The sequence below is a fragment of the Ceratotherium simum genome, chromosome 7 (assembly GCF_057802395.1).
Source record: "Ceratotherium simum simum isolate JZ-2026a chromosome 7, ASM5780239v1, whole genome shotgun sequence".
Taxonomy (NCBI): domain Eukaryota; kingdom Metazoa; phylum Chordata; class Mammalia; order Perissodactyla; family Rhinocerotidae; genus Ceratotherium; species Ceratotherium simum.
The window spans coordinates 21219455-21243918 of record NC_141906.1 but is presented as its reverse complement, the minus strand read 5'-3'; the positions used below and the strand labels follow the sequence as shown (position 1 = coordinate 21243918).

Here is a 24464-nt window from a genome sequence, read left to right as displayed (position 1 = left end):
CCAGAAGTAGTTTTCTCAATAAGGGTCAGTAGAGAGCGCATCTATCTATTGAAACTAACATTAAGACCCTAAAAACAGAACAGAAAAAATAAATCACTCAATCAGTACATGAAATGAACCAGGAAATAAACTAGGCAGTAGGAAACTAAGATGTTGTTCATTATGTAGGTAATCTAGTTTTTCTGTTTCATAACTGAGTACCATGCTACCCAGATATATTTAGAGGGTCATTGTAAAATGTAATATCTCAAAGGCCTTTTAATACTTCTGGAACAAATTCTTATTCATAGAGTTAACATTTGTAGTGTCTAGAGGACTGTGCCACATAAATGCTTAGGTTATTTTTATTTTCTGCATGATCCAAAATTGAAGGATAAGAAGCTGATATAACTGCTACTACATTATAAAACAGCTGCTCTTAGGAATTCATTTTATTTATAGTCATGTGCCACAAAACGACACTTACGTCAATGACGAACCACATATATGACGGTGGTCCCATAAGACTAGTACAATGTAGCCTAGGTGTGTAGTAGGCTATACCATCTAGGTTGGTGTAAGTACACTCTATGATGTTCATACAACGATGAAACTGCCTAACGATGCCTTTCTCAGAATGTATCTCCGTCGTTAAGCGACGCATGACTTTTTGTTTTAAATGCATTATGTGACAGGATACAGAATTTGCTACTCTTTAAAGAGTTTACAAATCTTTTAAAAATTGTTCTACTAATGCATTTACCATCGCTGTTAGTTAGACACTGTCTCAACTAAGAACACAGCAGCTTTCTTAAAGGATTCCCTGAATATTTAAGATTTCCAAATGGGATGTAGAATGTGACTGGGATATCTACTTCCACAGAGAATCTGGAGTAAATCCAAAAAGCAATTATGGCCATGGGCACATGCTTCAAGTGGTCTAGCCTCACTTCATTTTACTGACGTCTTTCTTTTAAAAACCTCTGATGAGGCTTCATTATCCACAGGATAAAGCAGTTTCACCTCCAAGGCCTTCAACAACATGGCTTAACCTACCTACTCTTTAAGGCTTCTTTCCACAGCTGCCCTGTGTCAGGCTGTGTCTTACTCAAGCCATCCTATCTATCTGACATGCCCTCCTCCACAGCCACCCAGTTAGCCGTGATTTCCCATAAGTCTTTCACCAAATCTCTTCTTTCTTGGTAGTAAACTTTTCACAAGTTATTTTTCCTGACATCTATCCTAGACTACAAATTCTTAGAGGGAAGACCCATGCAATGTACATTTCATTTCCCCAGAGAGCACAGAATATTCTAGTAGGTTAGTCAATATTTGATGACCATGTTTCAAGAGTCAGAGTGGTAAACTCTGTCCCTAGATCTAATAACTGACTTTGGCAATGAGTTGATCTTTCTGTTTTCCTCTCTGTGAAATAAAGATATTTGCTACCAATTCTGAAGTCTGGAAATGAGAAGTATCCCATTCCAAATGTGAAATATTAATTTGCTAATATATAAAAAAATGAACTGGCGGTTTTGTACTTTTTGTAACTATCCTTCCCTTAAAAGCCCAACATCAATATGGAAACTTTTGAGAATTCCCAGAGGCAAGGTAAAAATGGCATCAGATTAATTTGGGACAACTTTTGAGAAATGCTCTTAAGACATATCCACAGACTGTCCCTCTGGCTGTATTATAGCTGCCTGACTCAAAACTTGTGAATATACCAAAAGGGGCACTCACTAATTTTCCTGTGAGTGTTCCCGGGAGTGGCAGTGGAGCATTTCCGATCCTCTGCAGCAGTCTTCCCCTTAGAGAGCTGAGAATTGAAGGAGGTACAGCACACATCAACAGCAGCTCAGAACCTCAAAGTCATGGAACCCCTCATAGTAAATGAAAAGAAAAAAAAAGGTTGGGAGACAAAAATTAAGCCAGAAATCAAATCAAATAACAACATTAGAGAAACATCTCAAAAAAAAGCCAATAGAAAGTTTCCATGTAAAAAATTATCAAGGCACAAAATAAAAAAATCTCTCTACAGGTCGTCTGCCTTGCCCACACTCTTCTAAGACTCAACTCAGGCTGCCTGCAGAATTCCTGGGCAAGAAGGAACTTGCCTCTTATTTAGTTAGAAGGGTGAAATGACGCTCCTGCCTCCACTTCACAGTGCCCAGGCCCGTGGCCTGCCAAAGCCTGCCTGGAGGCAGAACTTAATTGGGAGTCTGCTTTTAAAGGACTCAAACTTTGTCTCCTCAGAACTAGGAAATATCAGGCTTAGTTTCAGGATGTGGCAGTTCTGTTTCAGGAGAATTACTGGAAATGATGTTAAAAAGAGAACCTCATACTCCTAGGGGGAAAGAAAGACAAAGTGGTGTTGGTACGGTCCTTATTTGGCCTCATAGTAGCTTCCTGGAAATCACTGTGCCAATCGTAATAATAAAGTTCTTTTTAGAACATCTTTATGCCTTTTCAGCTTGCAAAGATGTCCAGTCAAAAAAAAACTGGGGGGGGCCGGTCCGGTGGCGCAAGCGGTTAAGTGCGCGTGCTCCGCTGCAGCGGCCCGGGGTTCACTGGTTCGGATCCTGGGCGTGTACTGACGCACTGCTTGGTGTGGGGCATGGATGTCAGCCCAGGGCCAGTCTTCCTCAGCAAAAAGAGGAGTACTGGCAGATGTTAGCTCAGGGCCAATCTTCCTCACAAAAAAATAAATAAATAAATAAAAAATTGGGGGAGAGGGCCTTGACCTTTACCACTCACTGGATCAGGAACTAGAAGATCCCAGTTCAAGTACTGGTTCTGCAGTTTCAGTTGTGAATTCTGGGGCAAATCATTTAAGCTCTGAGTGAAGATTTTCTCATCTGTAAAACTGAGATAACTGCTATCCTAAGTACCTCAAAAAGAGGAGGCAAGGTTTAAAGAGATGATGGATTTGAAAAAGGGTTATGAACTGTAAAGGGTTGTAATGCCAACAATGATTTTTATTATGATGATATTAGATTTTCATTGATGTAATATGATCAAGATGATTCCACTCACCTTAAATAGAATGTACAGTATATACAAAAAAATCCCAAAACCATAGATGGGAATAATCTGCCCCATCAGGCTTCTTCCACTACCTCCTCCTCCAGGGCTTCCACCTGATCCTTTGGCCTTCGCAAACGCCTCTGCAAGGTGAGACCTCTGGAAATGAGCCCCAGGGGTCTGGCCGTCTGAGGGCGCCTGGTGATGATGCATCATTGGTGGAAATCGACCCAACTTTCCTGAGAAAATAAATTAATCAGTCTTTATTTCTTCTACTATTCTAAATATGGTTATTATAAAAACATCTCAGGCATTGAGGTACAAATAACAGAAGCCAACCCAAACAAGTTTAAGAAAAAATGGGAACTTATAATTATAAGGATATGGAGGTATCACAAAGATAATATGATGTGGTAGTCTCTAACTGTTCACCTAACCCACTTTCTTTTCCTTTTGGGTCCACAGCTAGATGACATTTTTCAGCCTCCCATACAGTTAAATGTAGCCACGTGACTGAATTCCAGCCAAAGGACTGCGAGTGATATGTGCTAGTTCAAGGCCTGGCCTACAGAACTTCCCATGTACTAAACTCCATGTTCATTTCCCTTTTGCAGGCTGGATGCTGACACCTAGGGAGACCTTGGAAGCCATGTGGTGAAAATGGCAGAGCTTCCATCAACCTGGGTTCCTGAATAACTGTGTGGCACAGAGCCCTCCACTGGTGCCACTCCACCAACTTAGAACCATCTGGACCTGTTTATGTGAGTGCGAAATAAACTTCTACTGTGTTAAGGCCATTATACACTTTGGAGTGTATCTGTCACAGCAGTCAGCCACCTCTAACTAATACAGATAAGGAAATGCAATCTGGTCTCAGAAGAGAATAGAATCAGAAACTGGAAAGCCATCAGGATCCAGGACAGCTACTCTCACATTCTGTCTGAATCTTTCTCCCTCTCTATGGGGCTATAAGGCCTTTTTCTGTTTCTCTGTGCATACCTTCTTCATTCTCCTTTCTCTGCAGACCATTTCTTAAGCTTCTTTGTGAACATGGAGGAAGATGTTCATCCCCAAACCCCTCAATTTGCGTGTCCTTCAAGAGGCCAGCAGAGACTAGTCATAATTCCAAATTGCTTGGAAGACGATTTTGAATACTCAGCTTGGGTAGGTATGCATTCCTTTCCAATCAGCTGTAGCTGAGCAGACAGGATTCATGCAGTACAAACAGGGTCACAGGGGCTCACCCCTGTGAGTGGAAGCACAGGGCTTAGAGAAAGGAGGGCCCATCAATTTTCTTGCATTTTTTCCCTCCATCAGGAGCAGCCAAACATTAACACCAACTGCCAAGCCTCCCTGAGAGCGATAGGCGGGAAAGAAAAGAAAGACATTCCTTCAAAAGGCCATGTAAACAGGCTTGTGTGGAAAAACCACTGGGAGACAACAATAGAGAGCAGAAAACACTAGAGAGCAGAAAGATTTCACAAATCAGACTCTAAAAATAGAAACTAATCAGTGAAAAACTACTGGATTTGACTTCAACAAAATTACGGACTTCTGTTCAATAAAGAATACCATGAACAGAGATAAGATAGATGATAGACAAGGAAAAGCTTTTGCAACATCTAAAATTGACAAGGAATTAAATCTCTAGAATAGACAAGGAATTCCTACAATTCAATATGACCATCACAGGAAACCCAATAAAAAAATGGTCAAAAGTGGGGCCGGCCCGGTGGCACAAGCGGTTAAGTGCGCGCACTCCGCTGCGGCAGCCCGGGGTTTGCTGGTTCGGATCCTGGGTGCGCACCGATGCACCGCTTGGCAAGCCATGCTGTGGCAGCGTCCCATATAAAGTGGAGGAAGATGGGCACAGATGTTAGCCCAGGGCCAGTCTTCCTCAGCAAAAAAAAAAGAGGAGGGTTGGCGGATGTTAGCACAGGGCTGATGTCCTCACAAAAAAAAAATGGTCCAAAGATATGAGTAGGAAACTCACAGAAAGAGAAGCTTAAGTGGTTAACATGTATATAAAGAGATGATTAAATTCAAAGTAAAACCAATGAGTAAAACACAAACTAAAACAATGAGATAGCACTTAAACCTGCCCAAAGGGCAAAAATTAGAATGGTGGATTATCACAATGGTTGGCAGAGATGTGGGGAGGCAAGAACTCTCACGCACTGTGGGTAAGAGTATACTGATAAGCCATTCTGCTAAGCGATTTGGCTGTACTTAGGGGCATTAAATATGTCTACGCCCTATGATCCAGTGATCCCACTCTGGTGGATAAATTCCAGAGAAACTCTCAAATAAGGCTGTCTATATCCAAATTTGAATTATAGACTTTATAGACCTGTGTGAGAATGTTCACTGTGATGATGTTGTACCAAGGAGCTTGAAGTAACTTTGATTTCCATAACTGGAAGACTGAAAAATAAAAATGGAGTGGATACAAATATGGAATTCTATGTAGCTTTTAGAAATCAAATTTTAAATGTACCTACAGCAACATGAATACATCTTAAAAAGCATAGCATTGAGCAAAAAAAACTAAGCAAATACCATTCTGTAAGCTGAAGACACATCATCACTATACTACGTATCCTTCAAGCAAATATGTAGGTATAAGGACATAAAACACAAACACTGAAGTGAGTGCATATGAATGGGGACAGGAATGGGCATGTGGATTGAAGATAAAGGGTTAAAAAGAAAAGAACAAAACAAGAAAGGAAACTTGCACTGATGACATTAATCAGGTGCTATGAACTGAGGACTATCTTGAAGTCAGCTCTGCTCCTGAGGTAAGAAAGGTGGCAGGTGGGCAGGCAGGGAGGAGAGACAGCTAGCGACTGGCCTGGGAGCTGCCTTCTGCCTTGTATTCTCTGTCAGCCAAGCTCCACTCAAAAAATCTTCCTTTCCCTCCTGATATTGACTTTGGATGACATGGAAATTATGGGAAGAAATGCTTCTTTTTTTTTTTTTTTTGCGAGGAAGATCAGCCCTGAGCTAACATCCATGCTAATCCTCCTCTTTTTGCTGAGGAAGACTGGCTCTGAGCTAACATCTATTGCCAATCCTCCTCCTTTTTTTTTTTTTCCCCCCAAAGCCCCAGTAGATAGTTGTATGTCATAGCTGCACATCCTTCTAGTTGCTGTATGTGGGACGCGGTCTCAGCACGGCCGGAGAAGCGGTGCGTCGGTGCACGCCCAGGATCCGAACCCGGGCCGCCAGTAGCGGAGCACACGCACTTAACCACTAAGCCACGGGGCCGGCCCGAAATGCTTCTTTTTTAAGAGCAGGTCAGCAACAGAAGCTCAGCTTCAGACAGAAGAAGGAAACCAGGTCACCACTCCTTATTCTGGGTGCTGGTGACTATGTTGCTATTAAATTGCCAAGGATCTTAATACGTTAAATGGTGAACACTGGCTTTAAGGCTATAATGTATCTTCAAAAAATGCCTAGCCAACATCCAAGAAGCTAACCTTTCTCTTGAGAGAATCTGATATATCAGGTGGCTACTGTTCAATACACTAGATTTAATATTTGTAATAATATGCTGTTGAACTTCATTTTCTGTACTGAGAACACTGTCTTCAAAACTTGGCATAAAACAAAATATAAAAAATTAAAATCATGTAATGGCACAAAAGGCATTATTTTGCATTTCTAAAATTGAAAAATGATGATGATGCTCAACACTACACATCCCCCCCAAAACTTTTATAGCTCTGTCAGCCAGGAAGATTTATTGGACAGTTATTATGTTCAGGACTCTGTGCTGTAGGTAGGAAAGGAGAAGAGCCATAAATGAAATAGAAACAATAGTTCTCACATGAAACAATGTTTTCAAAAAGTAGTACATCCAAAACAACAAACAACAACAAAAAAGGGACAGGTTATCATGGACCTTATTACTAGACAAACTAAATGTCTAAGTACGTCCTGAAAGAATGCAAAAAGGAAAAAAAGAGGAGAGGAGACAAATGAGACCAATCACTGAAGGGAATGAGATTCAGAATAGCAGAGGAGCAAAGGCACACCAGGAGGAAAGAAGAATGTGTGTACTGAGAAAGACGTGAGAAAAGAAATAAGAATAAAGAATAAATAAGGCTAACTACCAAATTAGTTTGGCTCCATTTAGGGAAGTAACAAGAGACAGGAGAGGGAAGTGGAGGTGGGAGGAGTTTAAGTGCTAACCTGTGGTGTATAAATTTGATACTGTGGGTCTAGGATCAGGGAAACGACTTAATGAGAAGAGTGTTTGAGGGGGATTGATCTAGCAATTGAGTATAGGGTCTAACGCAGAGAGAAAGAAACTAGGGTCTAGGAAATAAGCAAAAAGGCAGTAATTTAGCTCTGAGATGCAAGGGCCTGAGGTGCAGGGTATAGCTGCAAAAAGGAAAGGATAGGTCCAAGGGCTCTTACCATGTAATGATCAGCAGCATGTAATACTGAACAGAATAGAGAGCTGGTGGGGGAGGGGGTCAGAAAACTCCAGGGTAAGTTTAAGATACTAGGAGAAGCCAATAAGGAAAAGTGGAAGGGCTTATGCTTAGGGAAGACTGAGTATATTTTTCACACGTTCAATTCCAGGTGTTGGTGGCACAATCAGAGGAAATTTTTATTAGACTGTAGTGAGGCTTGAGAAGAAATTCTAAGCCACCTACATGACAAAGCTAATTAAAATTAAATGATGAATGGTTCCCATTCCAAAAAGGCTGGAGGGGTATGTGAACTTATCTGCAAAAAGAGGAAGAAAAGAAAACTGAGCTGGTCAAACAAGACCAGAAGCAAACCAATATCATAAAAGGCAAAGGAGGACAGAATTGAAAGCAACTGAGAAGTCTAGAAGAAACTGATAAAAGACTAATAGCAATCCCTGTTTTTAGACACAATGTATTCTTGGGAAAAGGATGGCCATCACATGAAATCCTGACTGTCCACTTGATTAAACAATAAAAGAAACCAATAAACTACAAAGCATCGTAGAATCTTCAGAGTCAGAAGGAGCCTTAAAAGTCATCCAGTCTCTCAACAAATGGTATGGGGACAACTAGATATCCACACGCAAAAGCATGAAGTTGGACCCCTACCTCACACCATACTAAAATTTTAAAAATTAACTCAAAATGGATTAAAGACCTAAATGCAAGAGATAAAACCATAAAACTCTAAGAAGAAAACAAACACAAATTTTTATGACCTTGGATTACGTAATGTTTGCTTAGATATGACACCAAAAGCATAAGCAACCAAAGAAAAAATAGGTAAACTGGACTTCATCAAATTTTAAAACTTTTGTGCTGCAAAGGACACCATCAAGAACACGAAGACAACCCACTGAATAGAAGAAAATATTTGCAAATCATATATCTGATAAGGGTCTAGTATCCAAATTATAGAAAGAATTCTTACCACTCAACAATAAAAAGACAAATAACCCAATTAAAAATGAACAAAGGATCTTAAACATTTCTCCAAAGAAGATATATAAATGGGCAATAAGCACAAGAAAAGACGTTCAACACCACTAGTCATCAAGAAAACGTAAATTAAACCCACAGTGAGATACTACTTTACACCAACTAGGGTGCTATAATCAAAAAGACAGATAATAAAAAGTGCTGGCAAGAATGTGGAGAAAAGGGAACTATCATACTCTGCTGGTGGGAATGTAAAATAGTGCAGCCACTTTCAAAAACAGTCTGACAGTTCCTCAAAAGGGTAAAATTTCCATATGATCCAGCAATTCCACTCTTAGGTATATACACAAGAAGAATATGCTCACACAAAAACTTGTACACAAATGTTCATAGCAGCATTACTCATAATAGCCAAATGTCCATCACTGATGATTGGATACACAAAACGTGGTATATCCACACAATGGAATACCATTTGGCTATAAAAAGGAAAGAAGTACTGATGAACTTTGAAAACATAATGCTAAGTGAAAAAAAGCCAGTCATGCAAGACCACATATTATATGATTCCATTAATATGAAATGGCCAGAATAGGCAAATCTATAGAGACAGAGAGTAGATTAGTGGTTGCTTAGGGCTGGGGGAGGGTGTGCGGGGAAGGAAATTGACTGGTAATGGATATGGGTTTTTTGTTTGAGGGAGAGTGATAAAAATGTTCTAAAATTGATTGTGGTGATGGTTGCACAATTCTGTGACTATATTAAAAACCACTGATAGTACACTTTAAATAGGTAAATTGCATGGTATGTGAATTACATCTCAAAAGAGCTACAATTTTTTTAGAGTCATCTAGTCTAACCATTTGTGTTCAATACCCTAACCTCCCTTAAGTGGTGGTCCTGACTCTGCTGAATACCATCAAACAGGAAACTCAGTACTTCCCCCCAGGAAGCCCATGCCACCTCGGTACAGCTCTGTTAGAACTGTCTTCTTTATACTGAGTGTTTAACAAGTGAGTAACAGGAGTAAGAAAGGAAGAACAACACAGGGTTTCAAAGAGCAACACTGAATGAAGCACGATGTGGCAAGAAGTAGAGAAACACAGTAAAACTAATTTGAAAAGAGGTTATTGATAAAGAAATTGTAGACTGGAATCAAAGAGGTGCTGAAAAAGGAGAAAACATTATTTTCAAAGGTAGGAGAGGGAACTGGAGAGCAATGGGACAGACAACTAGATGGTAAAAATATGTTTCATATCCTAGGAGAAATCTGAGCATTTCATATTCAGTGTAATAGTTCACATATTTACTACTGAACACTTAATAACATGCCAGGCACTGTGCCAGACATTGAGATTAAAATGATAAATAAGACAGAGTCCCTATCTTTACAGAGTTTACAGATAAGAAGTATAATTACAGCAATATGGTGATGGTACCTTAACCATCAAATCCAACGGCTTTTACTCAGTTCTCACTCACAAGACTCCTCTGCAACACAAAAAAGTGATTACCACATACTAGTCATTCAATAAATACTGGATTAATCTGAATAAATCCTTGTCAAACTTTCCTGCCTTAATCTCCACGACACGTCACTCTCCTGAGTTGTTCTTTCCCCACTGACTGATCCCTCAACCTAGTCCTTATCTCTTCCACTGGTTCTTCTCTAATCCCCTCTCCTCAAGATTTTGTCTCAACTTCTGTTCTTTCTTTATCCTTTTTCCTTTGGCAAACTCATTCATTCTCAAAGGATCCATTATCATTTCCAAAATGTATAGCTCTAGTTCCGACCTTTCCTCCAAGCTCGTCTCTTATCTCTAAATCGCATTAGTACATATGTCCTTTTGTATGTCTGTAATCTCAAACCTAAAAATGAAACTCATTTTCACCTTCCAAACCTTGCTCTCCTCCTCTATGTCTTTCCTTTGTAGAATCATTCTCTCAGACCTTTAGGCCTCAGACCTATAACCTCTGTCACCTGTGACCAAAGGTACACTTGAGATGGCAAGCTGGGGTCAGAATGCTGAATGTGGAAGAAATTTTCCTCTTCCTAAAGTTAACTGTCCTCAACAGGGAGCAACCTCACCTCTTGGATCTTGGTACCATCATGTTTCTTAGAACTGAACAGCCCAGAACGTTTAAAAAGTCAATGACTAAAACACGTGGAGATGTCTAGTTGAAATTATTTTTTAAAAGAGAAATTTTTGAAGTGAAATATTCCAAGTGTACAAAAAAGTACAGATGATAACATAGGAGCATTTGTATGCCTACCTACCACGCAGCTGTAACTGGAGCCCCTTGCACACTCTCCTTCCCACTCTCTCTTGAGATAGCCATGACTCTGGATTTGGTGCTCATGAGAATGTGTGCTTTTAGACTTTAGCACGGAAGCATGTGTCCATAAACAATAGATGGTATTGTCGAGTGTTTCAAAACCTCGTATTATGAATGGATGGTAGTGATAGTTGTATAACAATGTGAATATATTTAATGCCACTGAACTCTACACCTAATGGTTAAAATGATAAGTTTTATGTTATGTATATTTTATCACAATTTAAAAAAAACCTTTATATTATGGTATCATACTGTACTCATGCTTCTGTAACTTCCCTTTTTTGCCTTTTTTCTGGCTGGGGATCAATATTTGGCCTAGAAATGTACCCATGTTGATGCACGTAGCTCTAGTTCATCCACTCAAACTGCTATATAGCATCTCCTTGTATATCTATGTCACAATTTATTTACCCACTCTCCAGCTGAGGAACATTTAGGTTATTTTCTATTTTTCACTATTACAAACATTCTACTTTATAGCTACATTAAAAAATATCCTGTTTGTAATTTGCTTTAACAAAAGAAAAGCAGCTACAGAGATCAGAACATTAAAGATATTAGAACATTAAAATTGCAGACTTTCCAAAATAGAAAACAGCTGCATTCACTATCTCTACATGTACTTAAGTATTCTATAAAATGGAACTTGACTAAATCCCAATTGTTTATTGAAAGCTTTCTCCGTATTTAGGTTTATTTAATTATTAAAATTTCACTTAGCATATCATTTAAGCTTGACTAAAAACTTAATGGATTTTACAGAGTGAAGCTCTACTTTCCCTTGTTAATAACCATCCCTATCGCTAAAAACAAAAACAAAAACTCTAGCACTGTTAACAAAAGAGCTTTCTGAAAGCAACATTAAACCATGTGCAGCATTTCATTCTTAGGGCAAATAAATCAATAAAGAACTGGACGTGTTTATGTTTCTGATTACCGCAGTTCAAGAAAGGTCTTAATAGGCTAGTTCCTTAAGATATGTAATCTTCTCTCTAAATACTGAGGAAGTTCTAGAGGCCATATTTAATTCAACATGACTTCAAGTGGAGGCTGAGACAAGAGCTGACTGTTTGTTCCTCACCAGTCTCCTCCAAGGGCCCCCAATCTTGTTACATTCCCTTCCCACCTAACTCTACCTTGCTGACCACTGCTTTGATGGTTTCTACTAGTTTAACCAAATCTTTTCATCTTTTACCAACCTCCCCACTCCCAATTCATCCTACACATTACTAAAAGAGATATTTGCGTGTCTAAGTTGCTTAGCACAGGGCCTAGTCCATATACTCAATATATGTTAACTATTCCTGTTTTGTTACCAGAGTAATCTTCCTAAAGCATAATTCTAACTGGTCTTGCTATTTCTCTGATCAAAAGTTTTCAATGGTTCCCACTGATGACAAGAGGCTGTGTTACACGGGAGGCAGCAAAAGCAAGTAAAATGAGCACCGTCGTTTTGGTCATTAGTTAAGATCCTGACTGCTCCTCCAACTATTTAAGTAGGGGTTAAATTAACCTTTCTAGAGCTCATTTTCATCCTCTGTAAAATGGGTATAATGATACCTACTTCTCAGGGTTGTTACAGGATTACAGATTAAATAAGATAACATATACAAAGCACCCAGCGCACACAGTAGGTATTTAACAAATTCTGATTTTCCCTCCCTACAAACTGAATTCCTAAACAACTGAATTCCATAATCTAATCCAAAAGTACCTCTTCACATTTCCTTCCCATTACATACTCCTGATTCAGCCTAACTAGACTTTTCACTGTGCTTTGAGCCAGCCTTGTGATTTCTTGCCTCAAAGCTTTTGCTTTCTGCTTACTCCAATGGTTTTCCTTTTCTCTCTAACTCCACATATCTAACCCAGCCTATCCTTCAACGTCCAGGCCAAATACTGCCCTCGCCTCCAAAGCATTTTCTCATGTCACCCCCATGCACCTAGAACACACTGCTTGAACCTCTTTAATTGCACTTACCACACTTAGCCTTATTCAAGAGTTATATTTATGTGTCTTACAGCCTCTACTTGAATGGATTGGGAAACAGAAATAGGTAACAACTTCCACTAAATACCATTTCTACCTACCCATCCTTGACTAAGTACCATTAGTGCTGACCGAAACCTACAAATCACATCAGAGAACAAGAAAAGCAGCCTCTGACATCCAGAAGCTGGCCTGGTACTATCAACTAAGTCTTGGTGTTGCTATGAGCTGGCCTGGCACTCACAGTTAGGTCTTGGAGTTCTCCTGTTAAACATAAGCAATTTCAGAACATCAACATCAGACAAAATCATTCTGTGACCATGATGGATCAAGACAAAAAAGTAAGACCACTCTGTAATCTGCCTCAACACAGACAAAACATGAATACCATCCAAGCCAAAAAAAATCAAATACCCCCTATTCCTGGATAACGAGTGACTGCTGCTTCTTCACCAATTACAGCTTTAGCTTTTCTCTAGTCTGCTCTCTCTTTAGATAAACTCTATTAAGATACCCAGCTATAGAATGTGCCCCACTTCCTGAGAGCATCCAATCCAGAGCAAAGCCCCAAACCTTCCTCAAAAATCACCTAACATATGCCCAAATCCTATAATAAGATTTTTCCAGCACACCCTTACTGAGATGCCACATGCTGCCCCACGGTGTGCATTCTCCCTTGCTGCAACAAGTAATAAACCCAACTTATTCAACTACAGGTGTATTCCTGGTGCTCTGTGGCTGGAGGACAAACCAAGAACTTTTTGACTAAAAGTCTAGTGTTTTCTTTATGTTGGGTCCCGAACAGGGCATGCTCTGGGTCTTGCATGCTGTATGCTTTGTTGAACTGATCTGGATGATTTATACTGTGCCTACTGGCCTTCAATGGAATCTTAAGACCCAGGTTTTCAGTCACTCTCAGAGCTAAAAATAGTTTTTTACTCCATTATCCTCAGTGATTTTAATTTCCGTTTTGAGAATAGAAAATGGCAGTCAGGGTGACTAATCAAGGTGCCCCACACTCACCACTCTGCTCCATACCCACTCACCTATAAGTTTCTGAACTTGAAAAAGTATCTAATTTACATGCATTCACAGGCTCTCAAATTGTCTCCTCTCACCTTTGACACTCTTTCAGAGTAGATATCTGGTATTTCATTAGGAGAAAAGAAAAGGTAAGAGACCAAAATAATACATTTGTCCTCAGGCACTTAGATACCAACACACAAAGAGCTAATTTAATATAACAAAGACTTAGGTATGAATGTGTGTGTGTGTGTGTATTTTCACATCTGAGAGAGCTCAGGACTCATTGGGCAGGCCTCGCTTGAGGAGAACATGGTCACAAGAGTGAGCTATTCCAGAGGAACAGGGCTATCTGGGAGGGGCTGGTGAGAAACCCTATTTATGGGCATCCAAAGTGAGATGCTTACTGGAAAACATGGGCAGGAAGGGTCAGCAGCAGAGATGCCAGATACAACATTATCATGGGAGTACCACAGGCCCCAGCAGTGGGCAGGACTCTCCTGAGGCCGACTCTAGCACAGAAGCAGCATACCTGTCATCTGGAGGGCTTCAACTGCTCTGGCACCTGTTCAAAGTCTCAGGCAGCTAACATCGAACAACTAACAAGTTCCTGACCTAGTGTGCTGACACTTTCATGTTCCACAGACACCTACGGTGAGCAGGGAACCGCTACTCTGGCCAGAGAAGAAACTGGTCGGTGAAATCAAAGGAGAACCATAGGAGAAAGAGACTGTCCAATTTATTTGTGAACAAAGCAGGGGTTGTGTGGCACAGGCTCTAGGAAGGCAGAATTACGAAGTTCTGAAAGTAGAGAGACAGTACCATGGCATGAGACCCTCTCTAAGAGGAAAGCTCTTAATATGCATTTCTGCTTGGGCATTTCAAAAATTCTCAAGCAGGTAGGAAAGGCAGAGGAAAAAAAGTAGATGCACAGGTAGCTCTTCTAAAACAGCAGACAAAAGATGAACAGCAAGACACATAAGCAATCAGCAGGAATGAATGGCAAGACTTGGAAGAACCACACGAGAAGGCCAAGGTCTAAAATAATTAAGACTTACAAAAAGGCTAGCAAAGCAAAAGGGGTATTTAATTTAGAGCAAAAAGGCAATTTGCCTGATGATAAAATGTAATGCTGAGAAAGCAGAACTTCTCAACCTCTATTTTGCTTTCATATTCTCCATCAGAGGGAAGGAATTTTGGGTTAAATGGAAGAGAATTAACAATTCCAAGGAAAAAAAAATAAAGTCCCAGATGGGTGAGAAGGATAAGTTCAAGTCTGTTCACTAAATAATTTCTACCAAGAAGAATGGGAAAACTTGTGAATAAGGTTACTGAACTAAAGAAAATTTTAAGAAATTATGTTGATAAGAAAAGAAATCTTGAAAGAATGGAGATAGATATCTATTGTTCCAGTTTGCAAAAGGTAGAAAGTGGATGGTGGACTTTTCAACTAGAGAGAAGTGAACACGTTGTAGCTCTTGGGCTAGATTCTAAAAAGGATTCCATTTTTTTGAAGGAGTGGATGTGGGAAGGAAGAAACTATTTTTTTTTTCCTGATTATATAAGAAATGCATACCCATGGAAAATTGAGAAAGTACAGAAAAGTGTAATGAATAACAACCACCCATAATTCCATGATCCAGAAATAACCATTGTTAAAATGTTGGCCTATTTCTTTCTAGTGAACATACATAGTGAATATATCTTTACTTTTCACTTAAAGCATATAATCTTACCATATAATTTAAAACTCTTCATGAATATAATTTACTATATTCATAATGGTCTATCACATGGATGCACAATAATTTATGTAACCATAAATAATAATAATAAGGTAATGGCTTACAAATGCTAATAGAGGAAACCATGATCCCTGGGAGCCAGCATTCATAAGTTCACTCAATTCACTCATTCTTTCATTCATTAATAAATACTTACTGTCTACTCTGTGCAGGCCTGGTCTAAAGCTGGAGACACAGCAGTGAACAAAACAAACAAAAACCCCTGCCCTCATGGAGCCTCCTTTCTAAGTGGAAAAACAGATAACAAGATAATGATAAATACTAAGGAGAAAAATTAAAGCAGGCAAAGGGGATAGGACACATCAGGGGAAGTAAAGATTTTAGCTGGAGTGTCTGAAGGCGGCTCAGGAAATGTCATTTGAGTGAAGACATAAAGATGACGAAGGAAAGGCACGTGGATATCCAAGAAAGAGCACTGCAGGCAGAGGAAACAGCAAATGAAAAGGCCCTGAGGTGAGAGCATGTCTGACATGTTCAAGGAAGAGCGAGAAGGAGGCCAGTGTGGTCAAAGCAAAGTGAGAAAGAGGGAAAAGTAGAAGGAAATGGGGAAGAGGATTAAGCAGGGCCTTTTAGGGCATGTACATACTTTATCTTTTATCTGAGTGAGCCAGGAAGCCCTGGCGAGTTTCGAGTTTCGTGGAATGGAGACACAGCTTTAAACAGGATCAGTATGACTGCTGTGTTGAGAACAGACTGAAAGGCGGAAGGCAGGAAGCAGGCAGACCAAGTCGAAGAACAAAATAAGACAGAGTAAAGCAATCAAATGACCAACTGGTTGAATAACTCAACATAAAAGGTTTCAGTGAATAGACTGGTGCAACCTTAAGAGCAGTTTCGGATGACTGATACCTTATAAAAAATAATTTGAATGATCTATCAAGAAGACATGTTGATCACAGTCAAGGGTAAAATTGTGAAAAAAAAATTATGAGGCAGTGGGAGAAACCTGAACACCAACTGGATATTTAATGACATTAGGAATTATTGTGTTTTTAGGTGTGATAATGGTATTGTGGCTACATCTTAAGAAGCATCCTTATTCTTTTGGAGATGTATACTGAAGTATTTAAGGAGGAGATGATCCAATGTCTGGGATTTGCTTCAAAATAATCACACGTATAGGGAGAAAAGTAGGTGGGGATATCCATGACACAGATGATGGCTGTTGAAGCAGAGGGATGTAGATTCATTTTACTACTCTCTCCACTTTTGCTTATGTTTGAAAATGTCTTTAACAAAAAAGTTGTTAAAGAATGTCTTTAACAAACAACCTAAAAAATCGAGAATGCTATGATACGCAAGTATGTACTGGGGCTTTGTGGAGAAAAAAAGAAAAAAGAAGAAGATTGGCAACAGATGTTAGCACAGGGCCAATCTTCCTCAAAAAATAAATAAATAAATAATAAGTTTAAAAAAGAATAAATAAAAAAAATCAAGAATGGCATAGAGCTAAGAAAGATGGTAAACAAACACACTGAATGGAACAATGAATGCCCTGAAAAAATTTCAAGAGGCTAGAATTCTGAACCAAATTTAAACAGATAAAATGCAACAGGGAAGACTATGAAGTCCTATATTTGATCCCAAACATCAAGCAAATAGTACAAAATGGACAAAACCTAGATGAGCAGCAACTATTAAAAGAAAAAATAAACAAAAAAGCTTAGGATTCTAATATACAGCAAAGTCAGCAAGTAAAATGCCAAAAATCTGAAGCAATCCCCAGGATGCATTAAGAGAAGTAAAGAATTAAAAAAAGGAGGGTGGGGGGATGCAACAGGCTGCTCCCCCATAAGCTAACTGGCTCACGCTTGCTGTTATCTGCCTTCTGAGAGGGCTGTGTGGAGACACTGGGAACTACGTCATATGAAGAAGGGATGAGGGAGCTAGGGATGTCAATACAGGAAAACAGACTGAAGAAGGCGACATGATAGTAGTCTTCAAATTCCTGAATTCACCAACTTCTCCCTTTAATCTACTTTTTCCCATTCCTATTTTGGTCAAGGGTATCACCATCTATCTATTCACCTAAGCCAATAACCTGAGAGTAATCCAAGACTCCTCCTTCTCCCTCGCCTTCCACTTCTATTTAAAAATGTCTCTTAAAATTGTTCTCTTCCCTCCTACCCAGTGTTGACAGCCTCCTCTGCTCCATTTACTCCTTCTTCCTCAGGACCTCTATTTCCCTTGAGAATCACTCTCAACTCCAGAGTGGTTAATCAGCATATTCTTTCTACCCACAGCACTGCAAAAATGCAAGCCATTAAGATGGGTAGATATCTTAGCTCAAACTACTGAGAAAGAAAGGGAGGGAAGAAATAAGAGTGAGGTGGGAGTGAAGGAAGGTTTAAAAGAAAACACACACTCTCCCTTTCTCTGGACAATGGAATGTGAGGAGGAGATGTCTGGAACTGTTGCAACCATTGTTGCTACAGTCAGTAGCAACTGTCAGAAGAGCAGTCAGAAGACAGAGCCAACTTGAGAAGAAACCCAGAAGTGAAAAGTACATAGGAAATCAGAGCTGGAGCCCTGATGAGATTGTGAATCTCTGCATCAAACCACACTGGAAGTCAGTTCTAACCCAGGGTCTTTTAATTTACACAAGACAATAAATTCCCTTTTTGTCTTAAGGCAGTTCAAGCTGAATATTCTGTCACTTGTCATGAGCATCCTAACTGATGAGCCCAACGACACTGGCTTAATGATGCTCAGGATGTCTCAACAGGGCTACTGCAGCAATCTTCTCCCTGAAGAAATCCTCACAGTGCAGCCTCTACACTGCTGCCAGGTGTCCTTTCTAAAACCAGACTGGATGTTTCTCTTCTACAAACTCACAACGGCGTCCTCTGCCTTTAGAATAACATCTAAACTCCTTAGGTATGGCAGAAAAAAATCTTCACGGTTCAGCTCCTGCCAACTTCTTTGGTCTCATCTCTTACAACTCAAAGGCTATTTCAAGGCTCTGGGTTTTCAGGGTTTTTTGCTCTGTGTTCCCTCTGCCTAGAATGCCCTTCTTAATCTGACTGATAAACATACATTAAGAGCTACCTCCTCACTTTAGCCAACGAATGCAAAGTTGGTTTAACGTCAAAAAATCAATTATGTCATACATCATATCAATAGAATGAAGGTTTTGTCCTTCATTCTCATGATCATCTCAATATACACAGAAAAAGCATTTGACAAAATTCAACACCACTTCATAATAAAAACAACTGAACAAAGTAGGAATAGAGGAGAACTTCCTCAGTCTGATAAAAGGCATCGACAAAAAACCCACAGGTAATACCACACTTAATGGTATAAAGGATTTCTTCTTAAGATCAGGAACAAGACAAGGACATTCACTCTCACTACTTCTATTCAACATTGTACTGGAGATTCTAGCCTGGGCAGTTAGGCAAGAAAAAGAAATAAAAGACATGCAGATTGGAAAGAAAGAAGTAAAACTATATCTATTTGTAGACAACATGATCATGTACTAGAGCTAACAAACAATTCAGCAAGGTTGCAGGATACAATACCAACACACAAAAATCAATTGTATTTCTATACACTACTAATGAACAATCTGAAAGTAAAATTAATGAAATAATTTAATTTACAATAGTATCACGGCCAGCCCGGTGGCTAGTGGTTAAGTTCGCGCACTCCGCTTCAGTGGCCCGAGGCTTGCAGGTTCAGATGCCGGGTGCGGACCAACGCACTGCTTGTCAAGCCATGCTGTGGCAGCGTCCCATATAAAGTAGAGGAAGGTGGGCACAGATGTTAGCCCAGGGCCAATCTTTCTCAGCAAAAAGAAGAGGATTGGCAATGCATGTTAGCTCAGGGCTAATCTTCCTCACACAAAAAAAAGAATAAAATACTTAGGAATACATTTAACAAAATAAAATTTGTACATTGAAAACTACAAACTTCTTTGAAAGAAATTAAAGACAAATAAATAAAAAGAAATACTGTCTTCATAGATTGATAGACTTAACATTGTTAAGACGGCAATACTCCTGAAATTGATCTACAGATTCAACATCATCTATCAAAATCTCAGCTGGCTTTTTGTGTAGATTTTGACAAGCTGATCCTAAAATTTATATGGAAATGCTGGGTCGTAGGACTCAGAAATCAATCTGGAAAAAGAACAAAGTTGGAGGACTCACACTTCACAATCTCAAAACTTATGACAAAGCTACAGTAATCAAGACAGTATGGAACTGGCATAAGCACAGGTATATCTGACACCTCTTTCTGTGTCTATTTATATCTATATGGATGGAACAGAATTGAGAGTCCAGAAATAAACTCTCAGACTTATAGGCAACTGAATTTCAGCAAGGGTGTCAAAACAATTCAATGTAAAAAGAAGTCTTTTGGGGCCAGCCTGGTGGCATAGTGGTTAAGTTCGAGCATTCTGCTTCAGCGGCCTGGGGTTCGCAGGTTCGAATCCCAGGTGCAGACTGACACACCACTCATCAAGCCATGCTGTGGCAGTGTCCCATATACAAAATAGAGGAAGATGGGCACGGATGTTAGATCAGAGCCAATCTTCCTCAGCAAAAAGAGGAAGATTGGCAACAGATATTAGCTCAAGGCCAATCTTCCTCACACACACACGCACAAAAAAAGAACCATCTTTTCAACAAATGGTGCTGGGAAACCAGTATATTCACATGAAGTTGGACTTCTACCTCACACCATATACAAAAATTAACTCAAAATGGATCAAAAACTTCAATGTAAGAGGAAATACTATAAACCTTGAGAACACAGGAGTAAATCTTCATGACCTTGGATTTGGCAATGATTTTTAGATATGACAGCAAAAGCAGAAGCAACAAAAGAAAAATTAGATAAATTGGACTTCATCGATATTAAAAACTATTCTTCTTAAAAAGACACCATCAAGATAGTGAAGACAACCCACTGAATGAGAGAAAACATTTGCAAATCATATATCTAATAATGGACTTGTATCTAAAATAAAGAACTCTTACAACTCAACAATAAAAAGACTAGTAACCCAATTTAAAAATGGGCAGAGGATCTGAATAGACATTTCTCCAAAGAAGATACACAAATAGCCAACAAACACATGAAAAGATGTTCAAAGTCATTACTTGTCGAGAAATGAAAATGAAACCACAATAAGATCCCACTTCATACCCACTGGGATGGCTATAACCAAAAAGACAGAAAGCAACAAGTTTTGGCAAGATGTAGAAAAACTAAAACCCTCATACGTTGCTAGTAGGAATGTAAAATGGTGCAGCTGCTTTGGAAAACAGTCTACCAGTTCCTAAAACGGTTAAACACAGAGCAATCAACTGACCCAGAAATTCCATTCTTATTTCCAGCTACACTAAAATGCTCACATTTCCCAAATGTATATACCCTAGAGAAATGAAAAAATATATATCCACACAAAAATTTGTACACAAATGTTAAAAGCGTCATTCATAAAAATCAAAAAATATAAACAACCCAAAATCCATCAGCGGATGAATATACAAATAAAATGCAGTATATCCTTACAGCGGAATATTATTCAGCCATAAAAAGTTAATAAGTACTGATACATGCTACAACATGGAAAAACCTTGAAAATATTATGCTAAGTAAAGAAGCCAGTCAAAAAAATCACATATTGTATGAGTCCATTTATGTGAAATGTCCAGACAGGCAAATCTATACAGAGAGAAAGTAGATTAGTGGTTGCCTAGGGCTGAAGGGTGGGGGTTGGAGAGTGATGGTTAGTGTGTGGGGATTTTGGGGGTGGTGATGAAATATTCTAAAACTGACTGCCGTGACGGTTGCACAACTCTGTAAATATACTAAAAATCATTGAATTGTATACTTTAAATATATTTAAATGTATATTGTATAGTATGTGTATAGTATATTATACACATACTATAGTATATAATATATATAGTATAGTATATTAAATGTATACTGAACTGTATAGTATGTGAATTATATCTCAAGAAAGCTGTTACACACACACACACACACACACACACACACACACACAGACTCTCCTCCTCTATGACACCTTTCTTGGGCCCCCTATAAAACTGACCATTTGACTGTGTGTCTCCACTGTTCCATGCAAGGACTTGAGTACCTGCAACTGAGGCTTTTTTGCACTTATCTGATGTCTGTTTTCCTCTACTAAACTGTGCACTCTTTAAGGCAGAGATCTGGCTAATTTTTTCTTGGAATCAGAGTATCTGTACACTGTGCGTATACTATATTAAAGGGTACATCATAAATATTTGCTAAAAGACTACCTTAATGGCTGTCATGTGGCAAAGGGACTGTGTTTGTTTCACATACCCACAATGGGCAGAAATGGAAGCCCCAATGACATAAATTTTAAGAATTTTCAAATACTCGGGGCTGTCCCTTTCTTCGACGCAGGGGTTTTCTGGGTTCTGTGAATTCTCTGAATTGCTACTCAAATTCTGAATGTATGTATAAATAGTATGTGCATTTTTCTAGGGAGAAAATCCATAACTTTCATCAGATTCTCAAAGTTATATGTAACCTAAAAATGGTTAGGAGTCACTGTTTTTAAAATGTCAGTGTACCAGGGCAGGGATTTTAGTTAGCAAATTTCAGTTACTGCAATATATCTTTCAAGATAAGTTTTTGCCTAGATTACACTATTTTGGTAACTAATGCAAAAAGAGAATTCACAATATCAGTAGCTTCATAATCTTAAATTATTCCTTTAAAAGTATCACTGACTGCCCATTACATGCCAGGTGCTGAAGAAATAGTGGTAAACAAGACAAAGTCCACGCCCTCATGGAGCTTGCATTCTAGAAGGCGGAGACAAAAAATAAATGAGTAAACAAATAAGAAAATTTCATATCATATAGTAATGTCTGCAATAGAGAAAATAAAACAACATGATGGAATAGAGAATGGTGGAAGTGGAAAGAGTTATTTTAGCTAGGGTCATCAGGGGAAGTTTCTCTGAGGAGGTTACATTTGAGCTGAAACTTGAATGAGAAGGATGCTGAGGGAAGACCACTTCAGGAATAAAGAGAACAGACAGTGCAAAATTCTAAAATGAGAACATTGAATACCAGCACTTGAGTTCTCACGGGAGAGAGCCATGTCTAATCTCCTCTCTATACTCTACAACCTTCAGAAGAGTGTCTCCCACTCATTCAGCAGAGCTTATTCAAGATAATTCAGCATAATGGGAATTCAAGTCAGTAAAATACTGCTTTAGAAGGATCTTTACTGCTTAAGATGATCAAGAATTTACTCTTCTTCAACGCAGGCAATATCATTAGACAAAGTGAGTAAAACCTCTGGGATTTTGTAATAAGACAGAAAGAATAAAATAAGAACAAACGTAAAGATTTTTTAGAAGTCTCTTCCAGGTAAGTAGTTGTACAAGCATAAAGATTATCAAGCAAATTCTATAAACAGAATTCTAGAGTCAATGTGCCCTCCACTCCTAGAGCCTGGTGCTTTGCCTCTGTAGTATTTATAATCTGTGATGTGCAAGAGGCTGTGTGCACAAACTAGAGGGAGGCGGATTCAGTTCAAAAGGAGCTTAATCAACAGGTTGAACATCAGTGGAAGTATTCGGAGACGGTGAAAACATGTCTTGAGGATGTTACAGAGATAATTTAAAGGAGAAAGTTACCAGTAGAACTTCACGATTTATAGAGAATTGTTCCAGTTCCTTCTGCCAGCCTTTGGCATCTACGCCTTTACACTCACTCATTATGTAAAAGCCAGAACGCAACCAACAGGATGGATTTTTAAACACCACATATATCATGTCAATAACAAATGATTAAGACATAAATAACTGTTTAAGGGGGCTAGACCAGTGGCGCAAGTGGTTAGGTGTACACGCTCAGCTTCGGTGGCCAGTAGTTCGCAGGCTCAGATCTCAGGTGCGCACCGACACACTGCTTGTCTGGCCGTGCTGTGGCGGCAACTCATGTCAAGTGGAGGAAGATGGGCACGGCTGTTACCGCAGGGCGGATCTTCCTCAGCAAAAAAAAGAGGAGGACTGGCTTGGATGTTAGCTCAGGGCTGATCTTTCTCACAGAAGGAAAGAAAGAACTGTTTAAGTAAGGGATGTAAAGTGATTAATTCATCTCGGCAATTGAAATTTGGATTATTACAATCTTCAAGTTACATTTTAAAAGGCACAAAAAGAGCCTGAAACAGTGGCCGCCCAACCCCAAACTGAAAGTACACGACGAATTAAGGTTAACACCACCAATTCCAACTGACTTTATTTCATACGCAGCACGACAGAAAGCACACGGACGGGAACCCTACAACGGGAATCCAGGTGGGAGCCCTCCTGACTCAAAGCACCTGAACAGATGGTGACAGGGTGAGTTAAGCTTGGGAGGGGAAGGAGGTAGGGGCTGCGAGCAATGATTGTATGAGATGTCACCTAGAGGATGCTCAGGCATGTATGCGTGCATTAATGGCCCTTCCTGCGGCAGGTCCGGATCCGGCGCCCGGTGGAGTTGGGCCGCTGCCCGTGGATGCCAAGGGAACTTGGGGCTTGGCACCTCCCACACGCCGGCCGATCTGCGTTTCGGGGATGTCGGGGAGGGGACGGAGACTCCCGGAGTCGCCCTCCCTGGAGCATCGCCCGGCGCCGCGCCGCTGAGGGGGAGCGGGCCTGCGCTTACCTTCGGGCGCCGGCGGCGGCTCCTGCCGCTTTCCGCGGGACAGGAAGGCCTTGGGCAGCAGCAGCGACACAGCCAGGACCAGCCCCGAGGCCACGACCACCCTCTGCACCGTCGAGTACGCCATGGCCGCTCAGGCTCCCCCCAAGTGCGGACGCCCACCGGTACCGGAACCGGAAACGCAGCGCCGGCGGCCTCCTCCGAC

General features: G+C 39.9%; 1 protein-coding gene across 12 annotated transcripts in view; it reads right to left on the bottom strand.

Moving 5' to 3' along the window:
• The window catches only part of RIC3 (RIC3 acetylcholine receptor chaperone), a 50950-nt gene extending 26536 nt beyond the window's left edge, over positions 1-24414 (bottom strand). For all 12 annotated transcript variants that reach the window (XR_015552669.1, XR_015552670.1, XR_015552671.1 and 9 more), the window contains exons 1-3: positions 24263-24414; positions 3016-3242; positions 1723-1798 (exon numbers count right to left, since the gene is read on the bottom strand). Coding sequence is in view for 8 of the 12 variants with exons in the window: in XM_004418401.3 (XP_004418458.1) it covers positions 1723-1798; positions 3016-3242; positions 24263-24386 (427 nt within the window). In the remaining 4 variants the exon portion in view is untranslated. The remainder of the gene's footprint in view (positions 1-1722; positions 1799-3015; positions 3243-24262) is intronic.
• Positions 24415-24464: the final 50 nt, after the last annotated feature.